General features: G+C 44.4%; 1 protein-coding gene across 3 annotated transcripts in view; it reads right to left on the bottom strand.

Annotated features, from left to right (window-relative positions):
• The window catches only part of USP34 (ubiquitin specific peptidase 34), a 182,318-nt gene that overhangs the window by 62,892 nt on the left and 96,946 nt on the right, over positions 1-22,480 (bottom strand). For 2 of the 3 annotated variants that reach the window (XM_081940703.1, XM_081940704.1), the window contains exons 31-37: positions 19,467-19,589; positions 19,281-19,364; positions 17,808-17,894; positions 17,469-17,669; positions 15,760-15,842; positions 14,777-14,817; positions 251-375 (exon numbers count right to left, since the gene is read on the bottom strand). In XM_081940703.1, the coding sequence (XP_081796829.1) occupies positions 251-375; positions 14,777-14,817; positions 15,760-15,842; positions 17,469-17,669; positions 17,808-17,894; positions 19,281-19,364; positions 19,467-19,589 (744 nt within the window). The remainder of the gene's footprint in view (positions 1-250; positions 376-14,776; positions 14,818-15,759; positions 15,843-17,468; positions 17,670-17,807; positions 17,895-19,280; positions 19,365-19,466; positions 19,590-22,480) is intronic. The other variant, XM_081940705.1, reaches the window with a different exon arrangement.

Genomic DNA, 22,480 nt, shown 5'->3' on the forward strand with positions numbered 1-22,480 from the left:
TAGAAGATAACAATAGGGTTGATGTATCCAGTAGGAATTGTATTTTGCATAAATATGAATACAATTGCATTCATTTACAAAAAAAAACCAAGTTAGGGAAACTAAACACAATATTTAAACTACTAATAAAGCCATATATAAAGTAACAAAGGCTTTTTCAAAACTTCTAAAATGTCTCTTTCAACAGATATATTTAACCTACTTTTGACTTATTTCTTCTACTAAACTAGAAAATATTTTCAAAGCTTACCTCCGGAATTAGAAGAGTAAGTTTCTTCAGCCAATCATGTAAATTATCACTATCTGCTAGGTTGGATTTTACTAAAGAACAACAGTGAGCCCAACTCACTAGCAACCACATTGAATAGTGAGTAACTAAAAGAAGAATCAAAAACATTAATTATTCATTACATATATGCCATTTTGTATTTTTTTTTCAAATTAAAATAAATTAAGTTTGCATGAGAAATCGCTTAGGCTGAAAAATACAGTTAGTAGTTCTTGACCTTTGAGCACAATTAAACCCAGAATTTTGGACATTTGTTATTTTTAAACAAGATATTCACATGACTGTCTCACTCAATGACAGCAATTCCAGCTCTCCCCATTGCAGTTGTTAAGTGCACCAGGATACCTCTAGGATGTGGGGAGGATAGAGGCTTGGAAAGCCCAGATCATGAATCCTCAGCTGGATAGGCCTACCACTGCCTGGGCCTTCTTTTTCTTCCACCACATCTGGAAGACTTGAGATGACTAGATCCACTGTACACAGAAATCAGATTGCCTTTGCTAACTTTATAGTTGCACTTTGCTGGCACACCTGTTAGCAGCTGCTGAGAAAGGGTAAAGTAAATAGACCTAAACATAGTGGGGCAGGGAGGAGGAGTGGTAGGGCAGAGAAAAGACCCAGTGGGCCTATCTTGATTGGGGCTTGGCTGAGGCATTCTGTCCATGGTTGGACAGGAGGAAGGCCAGGTCTCTCAGAAGTGGCAATGCAAGAAAGAGCTCTGCATGCCAATGATCCTAGCAATCTGAGGCCTTCCAGGCATGGAGAAGGCCTGGGTTTCTTGTGAGTACTGCACTGATGGGCCCAGACTGCAGTGGGAAGAAGTTGCAATGCAGTTGTAAGAGCGGGAATTGACCATTGGCTTACATGAAGGGTCCTTTTCTGTACGCTGCGAGGAGAGTCCAAGCATTGGTTAAATTCTGTCTGACTGCCCTGGACTGAATTGAAAAGATATTTAGCCATGCCTCCTCTTCCGGTTCCTCAGATTTTTCGATGAAGGCATGGACCTGTAACACTGTTCAAATGTGGTTCTACTGAGTCTGATCTTAGTTCAAGTCAAGATAGATTGTAAAAGTCAAGTCCCTCTCTAGAAGGTCTCTCTCAAGTGCCAAATGGCCAATTGCAGCCATTGGGGCTCTGGATGTGATAGGGGCCCCTGACTGAGAGAGACCTCCTCTGGAGGAATTCTCCACGACTTGGTGATGGAGAGGCTCACGAGGTTGGCAAAGCAGTTTGTACGCTAGATGGTAGTTCAATATTTTTAGATCTAATATCCCCCCCGCCCTCCTGAGTTCTTCGGAACTAGGAACAGGACTGTGTAAAAACCTGACCTTCTTGACCTGCTGGTACTGGTTCTATTACCCTTATCTCCTGAAGAGAGATAAGGGTAATAGAACGTTACATTAGGAACCTCTTGGCTGAGGAGGAAGGGGTGGGACAGCGGATGAAGTGGTGAGGGGGAGAGGAAATGAAGTCTAGGGTCAGACCCAGATGGATTGTCTGAAGAACCCACTGGTCTGACGTTGTTTGCTCCCATCGGACCTGAAATAGTTGCAGGCGCCCTCCGATGGGAGCCATCAGCTGGCTGTCGCTTATAGCAACGGAAAGGCTTAGAGCCTGATCCGCCACGAAAGGGCCGCTTGGAGAAGGGTTGTTGTCTGGCCCTGTCCCGAAAGGGCTGATGGTTCTGTGACCGGTCCTGTCCCTGATTGTACAGACGGTGGTATTGACCAGTGCTAGTGGACGGTTCTGAGGAAAGGAAGGATTGCTTCCTGAAATAACCAGAATCTTTGTGCTCTGTCTACTTAGTGACAGACGGCATAACTTTCTTTTTGTCCTTGTTTTCGACTAGGATAGGTTCTAGGGCTTCCCCGAAACGTTTCCCTCCCTTAAAGGGGGCAGAGGCCAACTTCCACTTGGACCTCATGTCTGCGTTCCAGTGACAAAGCCACAAGAGCTGCCTGGTGGTGACATTAGAAGCCAGAGCCCTGGGAGCGAACTTAGCGGAGTTGAGGGTGGCATCCGCAGTGTATTCTGCTGCCACTAAAACCTTATTAAACTCCTGCCTCAATTTGGTGTCCCCTGCTAGAAGCTTAGCAGAAATCTGTCTGAGCCAGAGGAGAGAGGCCCTGGACATAAAGGACGCTGAAGTGGCTGTCTTGATGGTCCAGGCAGCCATCTGATGGGTCTTGTGACAAGCCTTTCGGGATTTCCTATCCTCCACTTTCAAGTCCTCTAATAGGTCAGGCGGTAAGACTGAGGAGGATGTAAGGGCTTGTACCGGAGGATCCACCTGAGGCAATTTTAATAATTCCTCCAGGGAAGCATCCATTGTATAGAGTTTTTTATCACTGCTACCAAGAGTGGCTAGAGTGCCCGGTTGAACCCACTGGTGCTGCACAACGTTCAAATATAATTTAGGAACTGGCATAATCTCCTGGGGAACTACCGGTTCCTCAAAGAGTCCTTCGCTAAGGTCTGACGGGTGTACTGTTGCCTGATCGGTGGCAGTTATTTCCATACGGGGGGCTGTTTTGGCCTTACTCAAGATTGTCTTGAATGAAACATGTTTAAACAAACCAGTGAAGGCTGGTTTATCCGTGACCGTTCCCCTTGTCCCCTGAAAACTCCTGCTCTTGAAGGATTTCCTCATCTACAGCTGAATCCTCGCTGTCCAGCGAGGAATGGGGAGAGGTGGATCCCTGGGGAGCCTCTGAAGGAACTGCCTTAGAGAAAGAAGACCTGGCGCTGCAATGTCACTTGGCACGTTGCTTGAGACCCTCTGCAATACCCTGGGATATGGCCTTGGTGATAACCTCCTGCATTTCCGAGGAGGGGGCCGGCCCTTGATATTCTAAAGGCTGCCTACGCTTAGTGGCCCGGCGGGGCAGAGGATGTTGTGGAACCAGTGATAGAACTGGAGGTGAATCCTCTGCTTCCAAGAAGCACTGAAACAAATCCTCATTCTCACCCATGGATGGCCTGGGGGAGGTGGCTGACTCAGAGTAGTCATCTGATGAAAATTCCTGGCTCTCTCCTCACTATCCGACCATGGTGGGTCCTGATTAGTAGGAGCTGGGGCCTCTGGTAATTACACTGAAGGAATTGGAGAACTAGTCACCGGTTGTTGCTGGGCTTGTTCAGGTTGTTTCGCTGGTGCTCTTTGGTGCTTGGGGGCAACTTGATCTTGGGACTTTGATCTTTTCTTTCCCCCCGCCTGGCTCTGTCTGCTGAGGGCCTCTGAGGCTGCTTTGCTAGCCTGTCTGGTAATGCTCCTGCTGCTAGAGGGCCCTGGCTGCATTGCCTCCTGATGGGGGTTGTCTGCCATTGTGTTATGAGCAGGTGTATTCTGGGCACCACTCACCACCTGGAATACAGTTGGAGTAACTGCAGCTGGTGGATCAAGGCGGAGAGGTCGCTGGCTGAGATGATTATTAAGGGTGCCTCCATGAGGGAATCTCTGGCACAAGATCCGATCCTCCCAGTGCCTGCCGATTGAAAAGCTGGAGGGAGGCCTAAGGCAAGGACCAACACCTCGCTGTTGTTTAGAAATTTCCACTTAGTGGGGGTGGATGACTAGCCGCCGGATTGCGTCACGTCACGGTGCCACCACTCTCCAAGGCTCACTTCAAAGTACAGGGAAAAAATGCGGCAAAATTGCAAACAAAATGGCAGCTGGAAGTTTTCCCTCATTCAAAATGGCCGCCATGATGACTACTGCTGGCAAAAAGTGGCGCGAAATTCAAACTTGGAAGCAATGGCGCAAATGGTTGGGTCCTCGCACCACTGACCGTCGCGCCAAATGCTTCATTTAGTAAAGGGCAATGGTGCAACAGCTGGGTCCTCGCACCTCTGACCGTCACGCCAAAACACTGAAACGAGCGCGAGCGGCTGGCCTCCTCGCCGCTGACCACTGCACCAATACAATAAGCGAACGCGGCGGCTCCAATGCCAGCTCGCGTTGTCCAATGAGTCGGAGAAGCCACGTGCACCCAGAGAAGCCCAGAACAAGCGCCGGCAACAAGCAGAAGCGAGGGAATCAAAAGCAACTTTAAACAGACCTTATTTTCTTGCAGGATAGAAAAATTCTCTTTTTGGAAAGTCCAAGTAAAGGTTAAATTTCTGTTGATATGCTGGAACCACTGAAAACGTTTCCATTGGGCTAGAACTGAATTGAAAAATCTGAGGAGCCGGAGGAGGAGGCGTGGCTAAAGATCTTTCAATTCAGTCCAGGGCAGTCAGACAGAATTTAACCCATGCTTGGACTCTCCAAGCAGCGTACAGGAAAAGCTGCCAACTGAATTTTGATGAAGAGACTGAGAGCACTGCAACAATGGGAACTTTGGGTAGAGATCATTTCCTTTAAGATACTTTGTAGTTTATTCCCAACTACTGTCTCAATAATCATTTTCAAAAAAGAAGGCTGGAGACTAGGTGACAATTATTCAATACTCTTAATATAGAAAGAGCCAAGTAACACGCCCTCCTCTTATTTCAAAGCTGCCAGTAATATCTCCTCTCACAACAAAGTATTAACAGTCTTCCTGGTCCAGAAAATTACCTCCCACCTAACTACCTGAAAGAACCAAGAGGGGCAAGGATTCCGCTACAGGAGGAACAGAACAGATATCACCTGATTCACTTCATTTGAATCCATGGATCAAAAGAAATCCCAATAACTAAACAAGACCATGCCCCTGTACTCTGTCCACATGACAACAAGATTTGAATGAATCTGGGAAATTTTGTTAGTGGAATATGTGAATTTTTGACAGCAACCTTGAGGTTTTTCTAAAATGCAACTGACTAATGTCAACTTGTTAATGCAATCAAAGAAGTATTTCACCTCTCTTATCACTATGGAATAAGTTTGAATGTAGATTTGAACTCCACTGGAACTGTAGTCATCTGAGATTGGCCAAAAGAGGGAGACTACCTTAGAGGTAATTTCATCAAGGGCCTGAATAATTTTAGAATGCCAACAGTGAACCAGGCTCTCAATGGATTTATCCACCATGTGTTGGAAAATTCTCCAAGTGCCTACCAGAAGCTATTGGGGTGGAAAAACGGTTGTACTTTCACAGGCCAGAATCTGCATTAGGGAGAAATAAGGTAGTACTCCACCAGAGCTTTGGGGAAAATTCTCACAGTCTACTGCCACTGATGATACTTGCTGGAACTAACTGTCACTGAGTCAAAAATCTGACAGCAACTTAATTACTATACTACTGTTTGACCTAAATTATTGCTTACATGTCCATCCTAAATATTCCTACATTGGATTTTTTAAAGTGTAGATGTTTTTCAGTTGCTAAACATGAAAACTATGAGAAAATCAATTGTTGGTTTGTTTGTTTTCTTTTCCACAGTTGGCCAAATCTCAAGAGCTTGATTCTACATGAGATATCAATTGATTAATAACAAGAACAATTGCTGTTATTTGCTAGTTATGTGTACGTTATATAAAAGGTGAATAAATCAAGATTTTTCCTCATTAAAACTTAACTAAAATGCATTTAAGATAAAATGTCAGTTGGTCTTACCTGAACTGCATGTCTCGAAGGTGGCGTGGGAATAGTCACATCTGGGTATTAACACAGCCCTTTTGCCCGGAGACTAAGGTAAATTTTGAGGCCACACCTTTGCTCCTCCTCCTGACTTCCCCAGTTTAACCGATGGTCCTGTTGCAGAGAAGCCTGGGAAGGAAGGGGACAGAGAAAACACACACACGCACCTTCCTGCCGGGTCCCTGACTGACCAGAACTGACTAACTCAGGCCCCTATGTGCAGGGGGCCCTAACGGGTGGGGAGTGACTACTCCCACGCCACCTTCGAGACATGCAGTTCAGGTAAGACCAACAGACAGTCTCCAAAGTGGGGCGTGGGAGGAGTTACATCTGGGACATACCAAAGCAAGATGTCCGTGGGAGGGAATCACTGGGCCTGAGCCCCCCGAGAGTCAAGGACTCCTTGAAGAACCCTCCTCCTGAAGGCTGCCTCCGCGGAGTTGTATGCATCCAGCTGGTAGTGCCTGATAAAAGGCGAGGACTAGGCGGCTGCTCTGCAGATCTCTTTGATGGGAGCCTGCGTGGCCCAGGCCGCTGAGGTGGCTGCACTTCTGGTGGAGTGCGCGGTGATGCCCTCTGGAACCTGGAGCCCTTGTGCCTCATAGACCTTGGAGATGGCCAATCTCATCCACCTGCTGATGGTGGCGAGGGAGACCTTAGCTCCCTGGGTAGAAGGTTGGAAGAAGACGAAAAGCGCCTCTGACAGTCTGAAGGTCGCCATGCGCCTCAGATAGATGCGCAGGGCTCTTCTGACATACATGCCCGATTCCCTTTCCCTGGAAGGGTTTGGGCAGAAATCCAGGAGGACTATCTCTAGCGCCCTGTGGAAGCGTGAGTTGATTTTTGACATGAAAACCGGGTCCAGTCTGAGGACGGCCCGGTTGTCTAGGAATGAACAGAGATCCTCCCTGCTGGAGAGAGCATTAAGCTGGGACACCCTCCTGTCTGAGGTAATTGCAACCAGGAAAACCACCTTGAGGGTCAGGAATTGAAGGCTCACCTCCCTCAGGGGCTCAAAGGGCGCCTCTGTCAGTGACTGGAGCACAGTGGGAAGGTCCCAGGTCGGAAATCGGAGAACGGGAGGCCTCAGATTCGCTGCCCCCTTGAGGAATCGCCTTAAAACCGACTGCTAGGACAAGGATCGGGAGCCCCCCCCCAAGACAGTGGTCAGGGCTGAGACCTGCCTTCCGAGGGTACTGCGGGCCAACCCCTTCTTCAAGCCCTCCTGGAAGGAAGTCCTGGACCTGGGGCATGGAGGCCGAGGACGGTCAATCCCCGCCATTCGGCACCAGGTCGCAAAGGCAACCCAGGACGCATTGTAGATGCGTGTGGTGGAGCTCCTCCTGGAGGCCTCAATGGTCCTAATGACCTTGGCGGAGAAATGGCACCCCCTTAGCTGCCCCTGCTCAAGCGCCAGGCGGTGAGATGGAGCCACTCCAGATCTGGATGTTCCAGAGTCCCCTGGCGCAGAGCCACCTCCCCCTGCGGGATCCTCCAATGGGGAGATGTAGACATGTCCATCAGGTCTGCCAGTCAGGGGCGACGTGGCCAATAGGAGGCCACCAGCACTACCTCTGCTCTCTCTGCTACTAGCTTCCTCAGGACCCTGGGGATGAGGGGAAAGGGAGGAAAGGCGTAGAGGAGGCCGGCTGGCCATCTGCAGCGAAGGACATCTGTGTCTACTGCTTCTCGGGTCGGGAACCTTTATATGAATCTGGGCAGCTGGGTGTTCGATGGGGAAGTGAAGAGATCCACTGTCGGGAGGCCGAACCTGTGGCAGATCTGCTGGAAGATGCTGGGGTAGAGCTGCCATTCTCTGTTGTCCACTATCTCCCTGCTGAGCCAGTCCGTCTGCTGGTTCTCTACCCCAGAGATGTGCTCCACCCTGATCGATTGGAGGTTCTGTTCCGCTCAGTTCCACAGCCGGAGAGCCTCATTGCGCAGCGCCTTGGTTGCCACGTTGCCCATCAGGATCAGGACGTGTTGACGGGACACTGTCACCTTGAAGTGTCAAAGAGCTAGGTGGATCACTCTGAGCTCCAGCCAGTTGATGTTTCACAGATCTGTTGGGGTCCAGCGGCCCTGGGCTAGCTGGGACTCCAGGTGTGCTCCCCAGCCGAACAGACTTGCGTCCATCATTAGGACCCTCCTTTCTAAATAGGGACCCCTTGCCTAGAGCTGGCAACAGCCACCAATGGAGCTAGAGGAGCACCTGGGGTGTCAAGGGGACCTTGAAGCTTGCGTCACTCGTCCCGTTTCTCTGGTGCGGAAGCAGCAATCACTGCAGCTCTCTGGCGTGGAGGCCCAGGGTACGATTCCTATGCAGGAGATGAATTTCCCGAGAAGCCTGGAAAGAAGAACTACAGGGACAGAATGAATCTTGCGGATCTCTTGAACCAGCTGAACAATGCTATCCCTATGCTCCAGTGAGAGAGACGCCTCACAGGCCACAGTCAATGATGATCCCTAGGTGCTGGAGCTTGGTGGAGGGGGCCAGATGGCTCTTCTCAAGGTTAATCGAGAACCCCAGGGACCTGAGGGTGTTGATGGTGAAACCCAGATCCCTCTCGGCCCTGGCCGCTGACCTGGCCAGGACGAGGATATCATCAAGGTAACAATGGAGCTGGACTGGAATGGAACGGAGATGTCCCGCCGCTGCGGCCAGTACCTTGGTGAAGGTACTGGGGGCTGATGCCAGTCCAAAGGGGAGGGCCCTGTATTGGAAGTGATTGCCCTCGTGGGAAAATCTGAGGAACCTGCGGTGCTCAGGGGCGATCATGATATGTAAATAGGCCTCCGTGAGATCTATGGAAGCCAGGAAGTCCCCCTGACGGATACCTTCTAGGATGGACTTAAGTGAGGCCAACTTGAACTTGCGGTAGACCAGTCTGGAGTTGAGTAACTTGAGGTCTAAGATGGCCCTCCACCCCCCTGAACTCTTGGGAACTAGAAACAGGTTTGAATAGAATCCTGATCCCTTCTCCCCCTCTGGAACCAACTCCACTGTCCTGATAGCCAACAGGTGTTGGATAGCCTTGCGCATGAGAGAGAGCGCTTGGTAGGATTCCTAGAGAAGGCGAAGATTCGGAACCTATTTGGAGGCTGCGAGCGGAACTCCAGCTTTAGCCCGACCCTAACAGTCTGGAGGACCCACTCATCCGTGGTGATGCATTCCCAGGTATCCACGAACAGGGAGAGGCGGCCGCCAATGGAGTGATCCAGAGCCGGATCACTTGAACCTGCGGAAGGGCCGCCCCCGCGAAAGGGCCCTTGCCCTGCGGTTGGCTCCTGAATCTGTCCATGGAAAATTGCCTATCTCCCTGCCTAGGGAATCTGGGTGCAGGGTACCTTTGTTATTGGAACTCAGGAGGATGATAGGATGTTCTCCTGGGGTAAGGAGCCTGTTGGTGGTCTGAGCGTCTGTTCGTGGCCGGGAAAACTTTACGTTTGTTCTTGTCTTCCACCAAGATGGGGTCCAGCGATGAGCCGAAGAGCTTGCCCCCGGTGTAATCTGCTCCTGCCAGGTGCCATTTTGCCTGGGACTCGGCCTGCCAATGGCGCAGCCACAGCAACCACCTGGATGACACTGAGGAAGATAAGGCTCTAGATGAATACTTTACCACATCTAGGGTGGCGTCAGCTGAGAATTGGGTGGCTGCCATTAACTTGGTGATGTCCTGCAGCAGCCTCACATCTGACGCCAGTGTCCTGTCCCGAAGCTGCTCCAGCCACAGCAGGGTGGACCTGTTTAAAAGGGAGGCAGCCGCCTCCCTTTAAGGTTGTAAAACCTGCGGTCATTGCTCCCCGGGTTGGGGAAGGTGCCTGGTTTAATCCACTGGGATTTAAGCACCTCTAGGAAGAGGTCTGGGGTGGGGATTTCCTCCTTCTCCACCTGGCGCCTGTGGAAGGGCCCCTTCTTGTTCCCCCCGCTCGTGTCACGGGTGACAGCAGCTAGGTTGGGCTCTGGATGGTTGTAGAGGTCTGCCGTGGCCTTTGCCTTACGTAACAAGGAGCTAAACAAGGCGGGAGGGAAGAGACCGGTGATATTGGATGCCTCAGGGACCTGGGAATCCTCGTCTTCCGAGAACCCAATGTCCTTCAGTTCTCCCTCTTCTAGTTCTCAGCCCTCGCTGGCGGTGGAGGGAGAGGATGACCTGGGCTCTCTGGGAACAGACGACCCGGGTTGGTCTCAATGTCCTCTGGGGTTCCCCCAGGTAGGCCTTTTCCTGGAGCCCTGGGGCTGCTGCTTCATCCGCATGGTGATCCCATGTGACGGCTCTGGCTAAAACCTCCTGAAAGCTTTCAGGGAGCTCTGGGAGGGATGGGGGAAGGTCAGGAGGTTGCAATGGCGCCCCTGGGCTGCTGATTACGGAGCCAGCCGGCGCCTGGTGGGGCTAGGGACTCTGCGACCGAAGGGGTCTCCCCGTGCCCCCGAGGGGTGAGCAGGCGATAGAGGGGGTGATAGGGAGCTGTGCCCTCTGCTAGAGCCGCATGGGGATCCCGGGGAATCAAGCTGGGTCTCCTCCAGCGTCGGAAGCCTACGAGGGGAGCGAGATCTAGAGGGAGACAGGCTGATGGTGTCCCTAGTCCTCCTCTTGGAGGCCCTGGTGATCCGCACCTCCTTGCCGGGGATCTCCTTCCTAGCGGACTTGGAGATGCTCTTCTTGGAGGAAGACCTCCCTCTGGTGACTGGGGGAACCCCCCTGGAGGTGCCCTTGCCTGGTTCCGAGTCCCCTGGGGATCTAGGGCCAGCCGCTCCCCTGCTCCTTGTGGCCTCAGCCATGCTAGTACTCACGTTCACGTTCACCACCTCCTCCTGTTATGCCGGCCTCGGCTCAACTGCGCGTCCTGCAGCTTTAAGGCTCCGCGCGCCTCCCGACGATCCGCGGCCCGAACGCCGGGCCACCACCAACAGCTGGACCCTCCCCGGATTACCAGCGGAGTACCGGCCCAAGTAACTTCTTCCTGGATCCGGCGGTGGCTTCTGGGCGCCCGTGGCATCCGTAACCAGGCACGCCGACCACACACTCCAATCACATGCTTCTTCAAGATGGCCGTGGTCCAAGATGGCGACCGCTGAACATGCAGTCCGAATCTGCCGCTCCGATCCTTCGGGAAGATCTGGAAGGCTGTCTTTTGCCGGTTCTCGGCTTCCTGCGATCCTCCGTCAATTGAATCTCCTCGGAGCGCATGGCTAGGATAAAGCCCCCCCCTACGACTGTCCGGCCGCACGGAGGCTTTCCGCTAGCATAGCAAGCACCGCTTGAGAAGCTTGCAACTGGCGAAGCACAAGTGAGGAGGGTTGATCCGATACAAATAGCTGAGTTGCTGAAAGGTAAGGTCTTCGAAGCGAAGGGAGAGTCAGGAAAGTACTCCTTCTGGGCCGAAGACTGAGGTTAATGTGGGGAAGTCAGAAGGAGGAGCAGAGGTGTGGCTCAAGATTTACCTCAGTCTCCGGGCAAAAGGGCTGTGTTAATACCCAGATGTGACTCCTCTCACGCCCCACTTCGGAGACCTAAGCTTAATGGCATTATCTTGACTTTGCTGTCTGATTTATATTAGGAATCTGAAAATACAGGTAAATCTCTCAAATACATGTACACTTAACTGGCATATTAAGCTGATGTGAAAAAAAAGCATTTTTAATTATTTTGGTTTTACAATGCCAGCCTTCACAAAATTAGGGAAGGTGTTTCTATATAGCCTGAATGACTTTTCACCTCTAAAGATATTTAAAGTACATAGTTGAAATGTCAAGGTCATATGACCTATCAGGTAAACAATTATTACCATGAAATGTAACCTACAAAAGAAGAAGCAATTGCTTTGCTACGTATTAATGTATTAATTAATAATATACAAAAATACTATAGAGGATATCATGCTTCTCAAACAAAGAAACAAAAGTTGAAAGAAATCTGTTACAGAAAAAGGCAAAATGTTTCTGAGCACACAACGGGGGCAAGCCCTGACATACAAAGATAAGGAGATAACCATTCTGAAACAGATCCCCAAGAAAGTAAGAGAAAAAAGAAAAAACTATTCGCAATTAGCGAATAAACTATACCAGAAGGGGGTATGGTTTAGATGGTTGATGCCTGAAGGTATGCTAATATTCTGGGAGGAGACAAGAGTTAGAATTAATACACCCATAGAGGCACAGGCCTTTATGGAAAAAACAAACTACTCCTAGAAAAACCTGAGGATCTTCCACCAGATACACAGGACACGGGAGGGGCCGGAGCTCTGTCGGCGGGGGGAGATGGGGCAACATTGAGAAAGCTCAGATCACAAAAATGAGTAAGAAAATCCACCTGACATAAACTGTTCGAAATTATTAACTGAACTTATATGCTGACTATATGTTATTATGTTACTATCTAATAATGAATTATGTGCAAATGTATACTATGAGTATGGAGGGGGAGCGCACCTACCGCACACTGCAGCTGCCAAAATTTGTAACCTATCCCCTACCTTTTCCCTTTGTAAAATATTAAAAAAACCAATAAAACTTTGTTTAAAAAAAAAAAAAGGCAAAATGTAAAGTCACTTGTATAAATACTCCTCTAAATCAAGTAGTAATAATCCTCATCATGATGTTTTTTAATGATATATAAAGGTCTATCTATTACATCCTTGCTGAATTAATATTAAGTTTAGAAAATAACAGAATTCCCTTCAGAAATGCTAAGACAGAAATAAATTTAAAACAATTCTGAAACATATTCCATAACTTCTAAATTATACCTTAAAATGCCGTAATTAATTGGGTTGTTGCTTTCTGCTAACAAAAATAAGGAATTGGATATTGTAAGAACAGGAAGCTAATCTGTTAATTTTTCAATTATAATATAAATCCATCTGCAGTTAAAATAATGGACAGAGGAGTTTCTTCAATTAAATTTCCAGTAAATAAGCTTTAAGCTTATAAGTAAAGCCAATTTGAAGCATGTTAACATGCCATAAGACATAATTAGCTATTTTCAATATGGGCCTTTTTAGATGTTTGGAGTACAACTTAATAATGCAGTTTTGTCTACCAGCTGAGGATGAGGAGTATCTAACATACGGGGTCCTTGGTGCTCTGAACTTAGTTGTTTTCTTGTAGTCATTTTCTTACCCAGTTAGATAACATGATCATTGCTAAAAGGGAGTTATACATATATATAAACAGAGAGCCAACCCCATTCCCTTCTAGCACTGATGTTACCTAGTTCAATAAAACATCTCTGAGAAACAAGTCAGAGAGCATTAAGGACCTTACTATTCAACCCTGAATTACAAATACAGTCATTGGGGGAGGGGCATCCTTTAGAATTCTATGGTTTTACGTATCAGGACATAGTAAAAATCATCACTTCTTAAAAATAGGTAAATACAACCTCAGATGAAGAACAACACATGGCATAATATATCATGTCATCATTTATTTTACAAAAAGAAAGCCAAAGTGGAGAAGACATGTATGAAAAACTAAGTACACCTTAAGATTCAATAGCTTGTAGAACTACCTTTAGCAGAAATAACTTGTGATAAATCATTTCTGTAGGATTTTATTATTCTCTCACAATGTTGTGGAGGAATTTTGGCACAATTTTCTTTACAACATTGCTTGAATTCATTGAGGTTTGTGGGAATTTATTTATGCACCGCTCTCTTTTGAGGTCCCACCACAGAATTTCAATTAGGCTGAGGTCTAAATTTTGATTGGGTCATTGCACATCTTGATTCTTTTCTTTTTCAGCCATTCTGTGGTAGATTTGCTTGTGTGCTTGGGATTATTGACCCAATGTCGACCAAGCTGTAGCTGTTAAGACAGGTAGCCACACATTTGACTCTAGAATACTTTAGTATACAGAGGAGTTCATGGTCAACTCAATGAATGCAAAGCACCCAGGTCCTGTGTCTACAAAACAAGCACAATTCATTACCCCCCAATCACGTTTGAGTTTGTGCTGATAAGCTGTGTTTGGTTTTCGCCAAACGTTGGCACTGTGCATTAAAGCCAAACATCTCCACTTCAGTCGTGTCTATCCAAAGGTTTGTATTCCAGAAGTCTTGTGATTTGTTTAGATACAATTTTATAAACTGAAGCCATGCTGCCATATTCTTTTTGGGTAGAAGAGGCTTTCTCTGGCACCCTTCCAAACAAACCATACTTGTTCAGTCTTTTTCTACTTGTACTATCATGAACATTTAACATGCTGAAGCCTGTAGACATAAGTTTTGAATTTTTTGCAATTTCTCTGAGCATTGCAGTGTAACTTTGAGGTGAATTTGCTGGGACATCCACTCCTGGGAAGATTGGCAACTCTCTCAAATGCTTTCCACTTGGGAATAACTTTCCTCACTATAGAATGATGGACTTTAAATTGTTTGGAAATGGCCTTACAACGGTTCCCAGACTGATGGGCAGCAGCAATTGCTTCTCTAAGATCAGTGCTGAAGTCTTTACTTTTTGGCATTGTGATAACACACACCTGAATGTGTGCTAAACACTATAAAACTTTGCCTTTTATAGAGGTAGTCACACTTGCTAATAATTAATTGGTAGAGGGCATTTGATTAGCAGCATCTGGCTGCTACTTAGCCTCTTCATTTCTATAGAAACAATAAGGGTATACGTAGTTTTTCACACATGGCTTCTCCATTTTCGCAAAATAAATGATATGGTGTAATATGTTATGTTGTTGCTGTTGTTCATCTGAGGTTGTATTTACTTATTTTTAAGAACTGCTAAGGGCCAGTTGATTTGTACTATGTCCCAATATATAAAACCACAGAATAAAAGAGGGTGTACTTTCTTTTTCACATGACTATTTACTCTTATATTAATATTTAACATATCTGGATTTCAGCTCAAGAAATTGAAAACTCCATATAATTTAAGAAATTTTTATGTCTTAATCAATGTACTGACCTTCATGTCTTGACCTATGATCAGCTTGAGCTTTCAACACCCTGTAGAGGAATAAAATAAGTAAAATAAATCATTGTACATAATTTACAAAATGTTACTTCAAATAATAAAAACAGATGAATAAAGTTATTCGTTCTCACTAGATTATCAAATTGAAAAATCTGATTTAATATCCTATGGAATTTTGTACTAATCTTTTAAAATGTTTTACTAGATTGTTATATATTATTTATTTCCTCTTGGAGCAAAGAGGGTAATTAGATGGTAACAGATATAGCACTATACATGGCTACCTGGTCCAGGTAGCGAACTAATTAATTCACCCTGTTTTAATCACAATGTATGAACTTAATTAGCTATATCAAGTACATTCTTGACTAGCATTAACAATTACTGATTTGTTACCTTCTTTAGCCTGAAAAAAATAAGTTTTAGTTAACTGCAGAACTGAGAACCTGCTGCAATAAGCCTGAGTGATAATGAGAGATAGGGGAGATCAGCTAAAGTCTTTGACTCCTAGTTGATTAAGTAGACCACTTGGGGCTACCTAATAAATTCTCAATCACTTAAGTTTCTTAGGTCACAAGAGAGTCTGTTTAGCCAGACTTGAATATTAAAATATTGCAATGGCCTCAGCTACAATTATGCAATTTTCTCTTGCCTTAAAACCAGGCAGAAGCCTGCCTTCACTAAATATTAAAATGATTTATAGGAAAATCCCTATTTAAAATATATTGAATTCAAAACATATGGTTTTGACCTTATCAGAGATAATCTGAATACTTTTAATAAGATCAAAACACTACTAACAAGACAGAATAACAACTTTACTTATGCATACTTTTAATTACACATTTCAGACTAAAACCGATTATTATTTAATATGCGGCTTAATGCAAATATATATGTGTGTGTGTGTGTATATATATATATATATATATACTATAAATCTTACCAAAGATATTAAAAAAAGGTTATTGTACCTAGGCGCCAAGTTGTCATATGTATAAGCAACACACATAAGTCGCTGAATCAAACTGGTTCCCTGGACAAGTACAAGAAATACCTTTAAAAAAATTGAAGTCAAAAAAGAACAGTTAATGCAACTGCTGCCTTAAAACTATGTGTTACATTTATACGTGTATGTATGTATGTGTGTGTATGTTTATAATAATGAATAAAAAGTAACTGCATTGTTTATAAATTCAGCATTTTAACGATCAACAAGACAGCATATATTGAAACACACACAAAGTTTGATAAAATATGCCAGCTAGAAGCTTTTTTCCCATTTATCAGAGTTTCACAATTTATGTACTAATATGATCATTTCAAACAAGTGGTAGACTGGTATCTTTTTTTCCTTCTGTGTAGCTGAGAACATATCCAGGACTTGCCAAGTGTTTGCTTCAGTTATTTAATAGAATTTGCAGTTGGAAGCTATTTCCACTGCTGCTATTTCAATTATGATATTTGTGGAATTGGCATCTTTAAGAGAACAACTAAAACGGTAGAATTAATTCCTGATTTCCTGGACAATCTCTGGAATATTTAAAAAGCTTCGGTGCTTGATTTTCATTTCATTAACATAATCTGTTAAGGACTTTAATTTCATTTAGGACTGTACTACAGTTGTGCTCTTAAGTATTAAATACACAGTATTACACACTAAGGATATGGAAACTTACGAACAGGACCATTTTATAATTATTGCTATGGTTTAATGATTGTGCTATTCTGTGATGCCTAGTATTTTAATTTGAATCAACCTCAGTTTTTTAAATTTTTTTTGCAATCACTCACATTTACTTACAAAATGGTCTATAATTCTGCAAGGGGAATGTAAACTTATTTGCCCATCTGTAAATTTAATTCAATATAGTACTATGTGCTGTGTATGAATCTGTTTAATATCATTTTACCGTATATTCATATTCTACTTTGTATAAGGACTTTTAAATGAATGGCCTAAAGCTTTTTCAGCACTAATATGAGTACATATAAAAAAATCACAACTAGGAATTTATAATTAAATTAAGTAAAAAGTTCACACTTTGGATGTAGAAGTTTATCTTCTAAATGTCTTGGAAATCACCGACCTATCTAAATATATTCAAAATATTTTTAACAAAAATGCTTCCTTAAGGCTCTATGCTTTTGGCTTTCTATTTGCCATTTCAATTTAGCATACTGTCATTAAAAATATCCAGAATCAATATTGTTATGAAGTATGACTCTATATATACTTACTGTATATGCTAAAATTAAAATGTCACTGGATAAAGCTGAATGTATTACAGTCAAAGCAGTTTATATACAAAATATGTTCTCAGACCCAATTTCTTGTTAATTTACTGTGTACATATGTGTCCAGAAAATAAACAGGAGTATATATTATTAACCTTAATCCATCTTAATGCTTTTCAGATATGTAGGACTTCAATTCCCATAATTTCCAGTCATCAGATATGTGGAATGGTAATAAATCTTTTTGAGATATATGGTAACTTAGTAAGACTGCATTATTCCAATTAACCATTCATTATACTTACTAACATTTTTTCCTCTGAAAATGGGTTTTCCAATTAAACTTCTATGTAAACCTATATTTACAGTGTCACACCTACCAACTTGCAGATAAGACTTTCCCTAAAGTCTTTATTTTTATTGCTTTTAAAGAGAAGTTTTTCACCTCTGTTAAACGGGGTATGTGAAGGCCTTTTGTATGATCTCCTGCAGTTTTCCGTGATTTTCCTGGCCAAGTTCTTTTCCTGTGGTTCTCTGCTACTCCAGACCAGGCAAAAACATCATGATAAGCTAAATCCAAATCTGAAGGATCCACAGCAAACTGGCATATCAATTTCAGCAAGCAAGCCAGACAATCTAATAACCACTACAAATAAGAATAATTAAGCAGCTTTAACTTCATTTAATTTTTTGATAGTAGCAGAATACTTTAAAACAAACCTACAGATTCATTAGAGAAATTTTATAACTCATTAATATGAGTCATTTACAACTTGTTACTTACAACTGTCCACGATTCCTGTTCTTTAGGTTCTAAAATTCCAGAATTAAATATCTCCAAGAGCTGCTGAAGACCTCCAGAAGCCACAAACTGTAATCAAATTATAGAAGGGTCAGCAAAAATAGGTAAGCAACTAAATATGTGTTATTGTACAAAAAACATTCACTGATAATTAAATAATTCTTGGCCTGTACTCTGGCCTTACTATTTATCTTCATCAACACCTACAGCAAAGTCCCCAAGGATTGGGGGCCTATAATCATTGTCCCTATATCCCCCCAAAAAGATGATCCTGCTAATTATAGACCAATGAGCCTCCCTCAAGACAATCAGCAAAGATACCTACAGTAGAAATGCCAGGAAAAGATTAGTGCCTAGTAGTTCATCTAACTGAAAAACATTCTTTCTGCAACACAACACAATCTTGCTTTATGTTATATATTTCAAAGCAACATTTGATTCCATATCCTGAGCTAATTTGTGGAAAAAAACTGAACAGTCTCAATTTACCAAAGTCTGCTTCATTTAATATATATACCTGAAGGAATCACACTCAACATAAGCTGTATCTCATCAGTGACAGTGAAACTGAGAAAGGAATCAAGCTAAGCTGCATATTGGCTCCACTCTTATTCTATATCAACTGTATGGTGGGCTAACTCCACAACATGGACTTTTATTCAACTATTGGTTTAGACTATCCCCCCCCCCTCCCATTAAGTATGAGCAATGATTGTCAATCCATATGGAAACAGGCAGTGGCAACTAAAATCTCATGCTTGGATTTCTCTTCAGGTCTTCTATTCAGCATGGGATATTATCAGACCAAAACACACATTAAACAGCAAGTAGCAGACACACAGCACCAAACAGAACTAGCTAGGGCACCAACCTTTACTGCTAGTGAGTCCAAGAGGTACTCTACCTCTCCTATGGCAAACTTAACTAAGTTTAAACTACCTAAATACCAGAGGCCTTTAGTCTGGCATGATGTCATGCCCATCTCCCAGCTGTCCTTGAAAGTCAAATACATTCCTGTAGAAGATTCCTGTATTTGCCATCCTTGTAATTTGATATAGTCTTCCATAAATACTTCCCTATGACCATTTAATACTCCTATTCTTCATTTAAGATTTTTAAAGAGTTTTTTTTTTACTTAGTTTTAATACATTTTTATACATTCCAGTTTTTCATATTTTAAAAACTTTGATGTATTTTCTGTTTTTAATTGATTGTAACCCATGCTCCTTATGCTGGTCTATAGCCATTATAAATTTATTAAAATTTAAATTAAAAATAAGCAGTTCATATTCTATAAAGAATACAATACTTTTCTGTTTTAAGAAATCATTTATTCAAAAATGCAGCCTGAGATTGTTTGTTAACACCTCATTTTCTAATTAAAATCAAAAAGTAAAAGTACAGGCACATTTCACAAAGACATGAGAATAGCATTTTTATATAATAATTTCAAACCTTGCAACTCCAAGTGTTTTTACTATTTTCTATTTGATCTTCACTTGAATCATCAGAATCGGGGTAAAGATCACTGTAACTTCCCTAAAATCAATGAGAAAAACAAAATGATCATGAAAGATAGGTTATTAAAGTAACTTTACAAATTTATATGAAACAAAACTTTGAAAAATAAAATTATACTACCGTGGATTCTCGTCTTATTCTTCTATTGGGTTTTCCAAGCGCTTCGATTATTTCAAGGGCATACAAAAGTTTATGGGCACTTTTTATTCTTAAAAGATCTTTCCAACTGAATCCATCATTGCTCTTCAAAAAATAAAAAAAGATTAGACAAAGTCTGTAACAGAGGATCAACTATAATCTGAACTTGAATATATATACTTGCAGTTATATACACTCATGTCTTAATTATAACTCTGTTGAATACATTTCCTATAATTAAAAAAGCTGCTTTAAAATATGCACAAGAGTGGTCTTGAACAACCAAAAGGGACCTGGAACTATTTATTTATTTTACTTATTTATTTATTAGACTTGTTTGCCATCCTATAAGTGACTATGGGCAGCTTACATTAATAAACAAACAACTAGGGGGATGAATTCACAGTCCAGTGGAGGATTTACACAAGTCACAACTATAAACACACTCCAAATAACCTTACAAGAGTCTGCCCCAGACACTTACTAAGGACCTGTCCATTTAGAATCCAAATCTGAATGAATTTATTTACCAGATAGCAAGATGTTCCTGTAGGTCTCCCTCCCCAGCAGGCAACAAGTCACCTTAAAAAGGGCCACTGGCCAGCTGTGATATTTTTCATAATTCTTATTAATATGCTCTAAACCGAAATATGTGGTTTTACTCATGATCATTTAGCAATAGCCCTTATACACTGCTTCACAGTGCTTTACAGCCCTCTCTAAGCAGTTTACAGAGTCAGCATATTGCCCCAAACAATCTGGGTCCTCATTTTACCAACCTCAGAAGGATTAAAGGCTGAGTCAACCTTAAGCCTGGTGAGATTTGAACTGGCAAATTGCAGGAAGCCAGCAGGCAGCAGAAATAGCCTGCAGTGCCGCATTCTAACCACTGTGCCTCAATTTAGACTTTGTCTTCCTTCAATGGCATCTCTTCTGGTGCTTCATCTCCCAGAGTTCCTTAGAGAACCAAGGCATGGCCCAGGATCAATGAACAATGAGAGGCCACATAGAAGAACTCCAGTGCAGAGCTTAGCTACTTGCTGATTCCAATCAACAACTAATACTTTAGACCAGTGGTCGGCAAGCCGCGGCTCGCGAGCCACATGCGGCTCTTTACACATTTTAATGCGGCTCTTCTGTGTGCTGGGCGCCCGCTCCCCTCCCTCCCACTGTTCCCTCTAAGGTGCGCGGCTGCTAGAACTGGCCGCCCGCAAAGGACCTCCCCGGACTTGTTTTGGTGAGCGCGGGGCGACTGACGCCAGGAAAGCAAGCCCGGGGAGGAGGTCCTTTGTGGGTGGCCAATCCTAGCTGCTTGCGCCCGGCAACTTCCCTCTTCCAACAGCCCCCCCCCTCTGGGAAAGTGGCTTTTGTCGGTTGCCTTTTGAGCGACCAATCCTAGCTGCTTGCGCCCGGCGCTGCAGCTAAAGTAAAGCCCCTGCCGCTACCGGAATATCTGCTGCCGCCTCCTCCTCCTCTAACAGCACCCGACGCTGCGGCAGAGGTGAAGCCGCCAAAGCTCCCACCGGCGCCCCCGCCTATGGCAGCGGCGCCTCCCCCTCCGTTCGGAGCACCTGAGTTGGGCCCCGCGTTACCCTGCCCCCTCCTCCTCTGCTGTGCTTTTGAGGAGCCATGAGGCCGCAGGAGCCAGTAGGAAGGCGGCGGCGGGGGGGGGGGGCAGGAGCAGGGGAAAAAAGCCTCATGGCTTCTCAAAAGCATGGCGGCGGCGGAGAAGGCAGCAGGGGTAACGCGGTGCTCCGAGTGGAGGGGGGCGCCAGCGGGAGCTTTGGCGGCTTCACTCCAAATGTAGTGGTGCTGTTGGAGGAGGAGGAGGCAGCTGTTGTTCTGGTGGCGGCAGGGGCTCGTCGTCGACATCTTCAGCAGCAGCCCTGCCCCCTGTGAAAAAAGCCGAAGATGGATCCACGCAGATGACGTCGCCGCAACATGACTGGAGGAGGAATTCTGGGAGTTGAAGTCCACAAGTCTTCAAGCTGTCAGGTTTGAAGACCCTGGGTTTTTTCTTTTTTCTAAAGGGTTAGGGGTGCAAGGGTCTTGCAACTTGACAGCTTTAAGACTTGCATGCTTCAATGCCAGAGTTCCTGAGCCAACATGACTGGAGGAGGAATTCTGGGAGTTGAAGTCCACAAGTTTTCAAGCTGTCAGGTTTGAAGACCCTGGGGTTTTTTTTCTAAAGGGTTAGGGATGCAAGGATCTTGTAACTTGACAGCTTTAAGACTTGCATGCTTCAGTGCCAGAGTTCCTGAGCCAACATGACTGGAGGAGGAATTCTGGGAGTTGAACTCCACAAGTCTTAAAGCTGTCAGGTTTGAAGACCCCTGGGTTTTTTTTTTCTAAAGGGTTAGGGATGCAAGGATCTTGTAACTTGACAGCTTTAAGACTTGCGTGCTTCAAATGCCAGAGTTTACTGAAACTAAAAACAGTGTACCATCCTATGTATTTTCGGTTTTAAAAATGTGGCTCTCAAAATAAATTTCAATCGTGGTTTTGGCGAGATTTGGCTCAGTTGAAAAAAAAGGTTGCCCATCACTGCTTTAGGCAAACTATTCTCCACGATTGGTAGAGACAGCAGTCAGATAGGATTAACTCCGTCCAGTAACTAATAGGGCTGAGTCTACAGTTTATAAAACCATCCTCTGTGCTGCTGCTACCCAGCTTCAGACAGCCATTTTTGGATTGGACGTGTAGTTGATCTTCTCTGACTTAATTGTGCTTAATTACTAATTGGCTATTCCAAAAAAATTAATCTTTCTCCCTCTGCCATCCTCAAGATCTTGCAGGCAGAGGGAGTATTTCGATTGGACAAGAGGCTTTGCCCCACGCTATGGAGCTTGCTGCGCAGCTTCAAAAGCCATTTTTAAAGCATCAGAGGCTTTTTTTCTTCGCTGCTGTTGTCAGAGCTCCTATTAGGCAGCGGAGCGGCTCCGACGATTCTACTTTGCTTCTGACGGCTTGGAAGTGCCCCGGTGACAAGCCCAAGG

The sequence above is a fragment of the Natrix helvetica genome, assembly GCF_964273705.1.
Source record: "Natrix helvetica genome assembly, chromosome: 2".
Lineage (NCBI taxonomy): Eukaryota > Metazoa > Chordata > Lepidosauria > Squamata > Natricidae > Natrix > Natrix helvetica.